Source organism: Homarus americanus, unplaced genomic scaffold, assembly GCF_018991925.1.
Source record: "Homarus americanus isolate GMGI-L3 unplaced genomic scaffold, GMGI_Hamer_2.0 scaffold31037, whole genome shotgun sequence".
Taxonomy (NCBI): domain Eukaryota; kingdom Metazoa; phylum Arthropoda; class Malacostraca; order Decapoda; family Nephropidae; genus Homarus; species Homarus americanus.
In genome coordinates this window covers 14,059,093-14,066,363 of record NW_024722227.1, presented here as the reverse complement: position 1 = coordinate 14,066,363, position 7,271 = coordinate 14,059,093, and the positions used below count along the sequence as shown (strand labels likewise).

At 58.4% G+C, this 7,271-nt stretch overlaps 1 protein-coding gene across 1 annotated transcript; it reads right to left on the bottom strand.

Annotated features, from left to right (window-relative positions):
* Positions 1-445: 445 nt before the first annotated feature.
* On the bottom strand, positions 446-1,633 carry LOC121862612 (histidine-rich glycoprotein-like). Its single transcript, XM_042360929.1, has 2 exons — positions 1,579-1,633; positions 446-1,149 (listed from the first exon to the last, which is right to left on the bottom strand). Exons 1-2 carry the CDS (start codon positions 1,631-1,633, stop codon positions 446-448), a joined length of 759 nt encoding a protein of 252 aa, XP_042216863.1.
* Positions 1,634-7,271: the final 5,638 nt, after the last annotated feature.

Sequence of the window (7,271 nt, the reverse complement as noted above, 5' to 3'; positions counted from 1 at the left end):
TCAAGATTTCAGTGTTGTATTTACCCAGCCGCTATATATACAGTATGGTCCCTTCCAAAAGTTAATCTTGGGATATATACAGTATGTTGTATAATTATGGTCAATATATTAATATATCTACCAGTGAGTCTCTACCTGCTAGTCTACCTAACAGGATTGCACAAATGAAACCCCTTTAAATGTTGAAATATGTTTTCTCTGCTAAACTGAAATCTTTAATCCACTGAGTTTTGTTTCATGTTATATGTATGTATATATATATATATATATATATATATATATATATATATATATATATATATATATATATATATATATATATAGGTGACATTGTAAGTATGATGGTACACCTAGACTATTAAAGCACAGAGAGTCTTCAGTTCATACTTACTGACTCAGACCAGGTGAGGATCATCCTGTTTGTCTCTGATTTACTGTTTCCGTTTCATAGAATTCCCACGCTCGTGCTGAGACTATAGTGCTGTGACCGTGGGGGCGTGACTGTGGTGCTGTGACCATGGGGACGTGACCGTGGTGCAGTGACCGTGGGGGCGTGACTGTAGTTCTGTGACCGTGGGGGCGTGACTGTGGTGCTGTGACCGTGAGGGCGTGACTGCGGTGCAGTGACCGTGGGGTGTGACTGTGGTGCTGTGACGTGGGGGCGTGAATGTGGTGCTGTGACCGTAGGGGCGTGACTGTGGTGCTGTGATCGTGGGGCGTGACTGTGGTGCTGTGACCGTGGGGCGTGGCTGTGTGTGCTGTGACCGTGGGGGCGTGACTGTGATGCAGTGACTGTGGGGGCGTGACTGAGGTGCTGTGACCGTGGGGGCGTAACTGTGGTGCTGTGACCGTGGGGGGGCGGTGGTGCAGTGACCGTGGGGCTTGTCTGTGGTGCAGTGACCGTGGGTGTGAGTGGTGCAGCAGTGACCGTGGGGGCATGAGTGTGGTGCAGTGACCGTGGGGGCGTGACTGTGTTGCAGTGACCGTGGGGGGCGTGACTGTGGTGCAGTGACCGGGGCGGACTGTGGTGCTGTGACCGTGGGGGCTTGTCTGTGGTGCAGTGACCGTGGGGGCGTGACTGTGGTGCAGTGACCGTGGGGGCGTGACTGTGGTGCTGTGACCGTGACGCTGCGATTATAGTGCTGTGACCTGTGGATAATGGTCTCTGACTAGGTTTGGCAATACTGAAACTCACTGTGAGTGAGGGATAACAACACAAGCTTCAGTAGGAATTAAAGTTTTCACCAATGGGGGCTTCATCACCAATAAGGGTCGGCAACACTGGGTGCTTCATCACCAGTAAGGACTGGCAACACTGGAGGCTTTATCACCAGTAAGAGTAGGCAACACTGGGAGCTTCATCACCAATAAGGGTCGGCAACACTGGGTGCTTCATCACCAGTAAGGACTGGCAACACTGGAGGCTTTATCACCAGTAAGAGTAGGCAACACTGAGGCTCTGCATGAAACAGACCATGACAACCACTATAAGGCTATCATCGATGGCCTTCACTTTAGCCCCGCCATCACTGCTAACGGCAAGACATGCCTGTGAGCGGCAGCATCACCAGAAATTGCCTGTGGGTGGCACTATCACTGCGGCATCGTCGTGGGTGGCAACATTATCGGGCATTATAGTGGGCGGAAGGTCACCAATACTAGGGGCATCACAGTAGCTGACGGCATGACCGGAGCAGCACAATCACAGGGTCACAAGAGGTGGAGGTGCAGGGAACGTCACCGTAGGGTCACAAGGGGTAAAGGTGCAGGGCACGTCACCACAGGGTCACAAGAGATGCAGGTGCAGGGTAACAGACGTCACCACAGATTCACAAGAGGTAGGGGTGCAGGGCAGCAGACGTCACAAGAGGGACACAAGGATAGAGATGCAGGGCAGCAGACGTCAAAACAGGGTCACAAGGGGTGGAGGTGCAGGGCAGCAGATGTCACCACAGGGTCACAAGGGTAGACGTGTAGGGCACCAGACGTCACCACACCTTCACAAGGGGTAGAGGAGCAGGGCAACAGACGTCACCACAGGTTCACAAGGGGTAGAGATGCAGGGCAGCAGACGTCACCACAGGGTCACAAGGGCAGAGATGCAGGGCAGTACACGTCACCACAGGGTCAAAAGGTGTGGAGGTGCAGGGCAGCACACATCACCACAGGGTCACAAGGGTAGAAGTAGAAGTGCAGGGCAGCAGACGTCTCCACAGGTTCACAAGGGGCAGAGGTGCAGGGCAGCAGATGTCACCACAGGTCCCAAGGTGGAGGAGTGCAGGACACCAGACGTCACACAGGAGTCATAAGGGAAGAGATTCAGGGCAGCAGACGTCAGCCCAGCTGGTGCGGCAGAGGTGCAGGGCAGCAGACGCCCATCGGCCACAAGGGTAGAGCATTAAGGCAGACGTCAACACAGGTCACAAGGTGGAGGAGCAAGGGCGTCACCACAGGTTCACAAGGGGTAGAGGTGAAGGGCACACGTCACCACAGGGCTCCAAGGGGGGAGGCAGGGCAGCACACACACCACAGGTTACAAGGTGGAGGAGCAGGGCAGGACGCCACCACAGTGTTACAAGGTGGAGGTGCAGGGCAGCAGACGTCACCAACAGCTCACAAGCAGGTAGAGATTCAGGCAGCACACGTCACCACAGGTCTGGCTGGGCAGAGGTGCAGGCTAGCGGACGTCACCACTGGGTCACAGGGGTGGAGTGCAGGGCAGCACACGTCACCACAGGGTCACAAGGGGGGAGGTGCAGGCAGCACACGTCACCACAAGGTCACAAGGGTAGAGGCAGGGCAGCAGACGTCACCACAGGTTCACAAGGGGTAGAGGTGCAGGCAGCACACACCAACGGCCGCCAAGGGTAGAGATTCAGGGCAGCAGACGCACCACAGGCTCACAAGGGGCAGAGGTAGACCAGGCAGACACACCACAGGGTCACAAGGGTGAGGCAGGGCAGCACACGTAACCACAGGGTCACAATGGGTGGAGGTGCAGGGCAGCAGACGTCACCACAGTGTTACAAGGTGGAGGTGCAGGGCAGCACACGTTACCACAGGGTCACAAGGGGTAGAGGTGCAGGGCACCAAACGTCACAACAGGTCACAAGGGGTGAAGGTGCAGGGCAGCACACGTCACCACAGGGTCACAGGGGTAGAGGTGCAGGCAGCAGACGCTCACAGGTTCACAAGGGTAGAGGCAGGCAGCAGACGTCACCATCGGGTCACAAGGGTAGAGATTCAGGGCAGACGTCACACACAGGGTCAAGGGGTGGGGTGCAGGGCAGCAGACGCCCACACACAGGCCATGAGGGGTAGAGGTGCAGGGCAGCAGACGTCACCACAGGCAACAAGGGTGGAGGTGCAGGAGACGCCACCACAGGGTCACAAGGGTACAGGCAGGGCAGCAGACGTCACCCACAGGTTCACAAGGGGTAGAGGTGCAGGCTAGCAGACGTCACCACAGGGGTCACTCAAGGGGTGGAGGTGCAGGCAACACACGTCACCACAGGGTCACAAGGGTGGAGGTGCAGGGCAGCAGACGTCACCACAGGTTCAAAGGGGTAGAGGTGCAGGGCAGCACACGTCACCACAGGGTCACAAGGGGGGAGGTGCAGGCAGCACACGTCACCACAGGTTGCGAAGGGGTGGAGGTGCAGGGCAGCAGACGCCACAGTGTTGCTAAGTGAGGTGCAGGGCAGCAGACGCACAGCTGGCCACAAGGGTAGAGATTCAGGCAGCATACGTCACCACAGGTCTCACAAGGGGTAGAGGTGCAGGCTAGCAGACGTCACCACAGGGTCACAGGGGTGGAGGTGCAGGGCAGCACACGTCACCACAGGGTCACAAGGGGGAGGTGCAGGGCAGCACACGTCACCACAAGGTCACAGGGGTAGAGGTGCAGGGCAGCAGACGTCACCACAGGTTCACAAGGGGTAGAGGGTGCAGGGCAGCAGACGTCACCATCGGGTCACAAGGGTAGAGATCAGGGCAGCAGACGTCACCACACAGGTTCACAAGGGGTAGAGGTGCAGGCTAGCAGACGTCACCACAGGGTCACAAGGATGGAGGTAGGGCAGCACACGTAACCACAGGGTCACCTGGGAGGTGCAGGGCAGCACACGTCACCACAGGGGCTAAGGGTGGAGGCAGGGCAGCACACGTTACCACAGGCCTGGTGGAGAGAGCACCAAACGTCACAACAGGGTCAAGGGGTGAAGGTGCAGGGCAGCACACGTCACCACAGGGTCACAGGGGTAGAGGTGCAGGGCAGCAGACGTCACCACAGGTTCAAGGGGGAGAGTAGGCAGTGACCATCGGGTCAAGGGAGATTCAGGGCAGCAGACGTACCACAGGGTCCAAGGGTGAGGCAGCAGACGTCACCACAGGTTCACAAGGTAGAGGTGCAGGGCAGCAGACGTCACCACAGGGTAACAAGGGGTGGAGAGTGCAGACGCCACAACAGGGCACAAGGGTACAGGTGCAGGGCAGCAGACGTCACCACAGGTTCACAAGGGGTAGAGATGCAGGCTAGCAGACGTCACCACACGGTCACAAGGTGGAGGGCAGCACACGTCACCACAGGGTTTCAAGAGGTGTGCAGGACAGCAGACGTCACCACAGTGTTACAAGGGGTGGAGGTGCAGGCAGCACACGTTACCACAGGGTCACAGGGGAGTGCAGGGCAGCAGACGTCACCACAGGTTCACAAATGGTAGAGGTGCAGGGCAGCAGGCGTCACCATAGGGTCACAAGGGTAGAGATTCAGGGCAGCAGACGTCACCAAAGGTGAACAAGGGGTAGAGGTGGGCAGCAGATGTCACCAGGTGAACAAGGGGTAGAGGTACAGGGCAGCAGATGTCACCACAGGGTAACAAGGGGTGGAGGGTGCAGGCAGCAGACGCCACCACAGGTCACAAGGGCAGGTGCAGGGCAGCAGACGTTACCACACGTTCACAAGGGGTGGGAGGTGTAGAAGCAGACGTCACCACAGGGTCACAAGGGATGGAGGTGCAGGCAGCACACGTCACCACAGGGTCACAAGGGGTGGAGGGTGCTGGGTAGCACACGTCACCACAGGCGCGTGAGGTGGGCAGCACACCTCACAGGTTCACAGTAGAGGTGCAGGGCAGCAGACGTCACCACAGGGCCACAAGGTAGAGGAGCAGGGCAGCAGACGTCCCACAGGGTCACAAGGGGGTAGAGGTGCAGGCAGCAGACGTCACCACAGGGTCACAATGGGTAGAGGTAGGAAGCAGACGTCACCAAGGGTCAGCAGGTGAGGTGCAGGGCAGCAGACGCCAGGTCACGGGTAGAGATGCAGGCTCATACGTCACAACAGGTTCACAAGGGGTAGAGGTGCAGGGCAGCAGACGTCACCACATGGTCACGGGGTGGAGGAGCAGGGCAGCACACGTCACCACAGGCTCACAAGCGTGGAGGTGCAGGGCAGACGTCACCACAGGTCTGGCCAAGGTGGAGGTGCAGGGCAGCAGTCACCACACAGGGTCACAAGGGGTGGAGGAGCAGGGCAGCACACGTCACCACAGGGTCACTAAGGAGGTGCAGGGCAGCACACGTCACCACAGGGTCACAAGGGTGAAAGTGCAGGGCAGCAGACGTCACCACAGGGTCACAAGGGGTAGAGGTGCAGGTCAGCAGACGTCACCACAGGGTTGCAGGGGTAGAGGTGCAGCACAGCACACGTCACCACAGGGTCACTAAAGGGTGGAGGTGCAGGGCAGACACGTCACCAGGGTCACAAGGGATGGAGGTGCAGGGCAGGACACGTCACCACAGGGTCAGCAAGGGGTAGAGATGGAGGGCAGCGCACGTCACCAGGGTCACAAGGTGGAGGTGCAGGCGTCACCACAGTCACAAGGTAGAGGTGGAGGTCAGCAGACGTCACCACAGGGCAGGGGTAGAGGTGAGCGCAGCACACGTCACCACAGGTTCACAAGGGTGAGCAGCGCACGTCACCACAGGGTCACAAGGTGGAGGTAGGGCAGCAGTCGCCACCACAGGGTCACAAGGGGTGGAGGAGCAGGGCAGCGCACGTCACCACAGGGTCCAAGGGGTAGAGGTGCAGGGCAGCACACGTCACCACATGGTCATAAGGATGAAAGTGAAGGGCAGCAGACGTCACCACAGGGTCACAAGGGGTAGAGGTGGAGGTCAGCAGACGTCACCACAGGGTCACAAGGTGAGGTGCAGCGCAGCACACGTCACCACAGGGTCACAAGTGGAGGTGCAGGGCAGGACACGCCACCTCAGGTCACAAGGATGGAGGTGCAGGGGGACACATCACCACAGGGTCACAGGGGTGGAGATGCAGGGCAGCAGACGTCACCACAGGTTACAAGGGGTAGAGGTGCAGCGCAGCACACGTCACCACAGGGTCACAAAGGGGTGGAGGTGCAGGCAGGACACGTCACCATAGGGTCACAATGGATGGAGTTGCAGGCAGGACACGTCACCACAGGGTCACAGGTAGAGGTGCATGGCAGCACAAGTCACCACAGAGTCACAGGGGGAGGAGGTGCAGAGCAGCAGACGTCACCACAGGGCACACAAGGTGGAGGTGTAGGGACATCATACGTCACCACAGGGTTATAGGGGTGAAGGTGCAGGGCAGCATCCCATCACCACAGGGTCACAAGGAGTAGAGGCAGGGGCAATGTCACCACAGGTTGGCTAAGGGGTAGAGGTGCAGGGCAGGCAGTCACCACACAGGGTCACAAGGGGTGGAGGAGCAGGCAGCACACGTCACCACAGGTCACAAGCGGTGGAGAGAGAGGGCAGCACACGTCACAAGGTCACAAGGGGTGGAGGTGTAGGGCAGCAGACGTCACACAAGGGGTAGAGGCAGGCAACAGACATCACCACAGGGTCACAGGTGGAGGTGCAGGGCAGCACACGTCACCACAGGGCCACAACCTCACAAGGGTGGGAGGTGCAGGCAAGCAGACGTCACAACAGGTTCACAAGGGGTAGAGGTGCAGGGCAGCAGACGTCACTACAGGGTAACAAGGGGTGGAGGTGGGGCAGCACACACCACAGGGTCACTAAGGGTAGAGATGCAGGCAGAAACAAGTCACCACAGGGTCACAAGGGGTGAGGGCAGCAGACACAGGGTCAAGGTACAGGTGCAGGGCAGCAGACGTTACCACAGGTTCACAAGGGGTAGAGGTGTAGGCTAGCAGACGTCACCACAGGGTAACAAGGTGGAGGTGCAGGCAGACACGTCACCACAGGGTCACAAGGAGTAG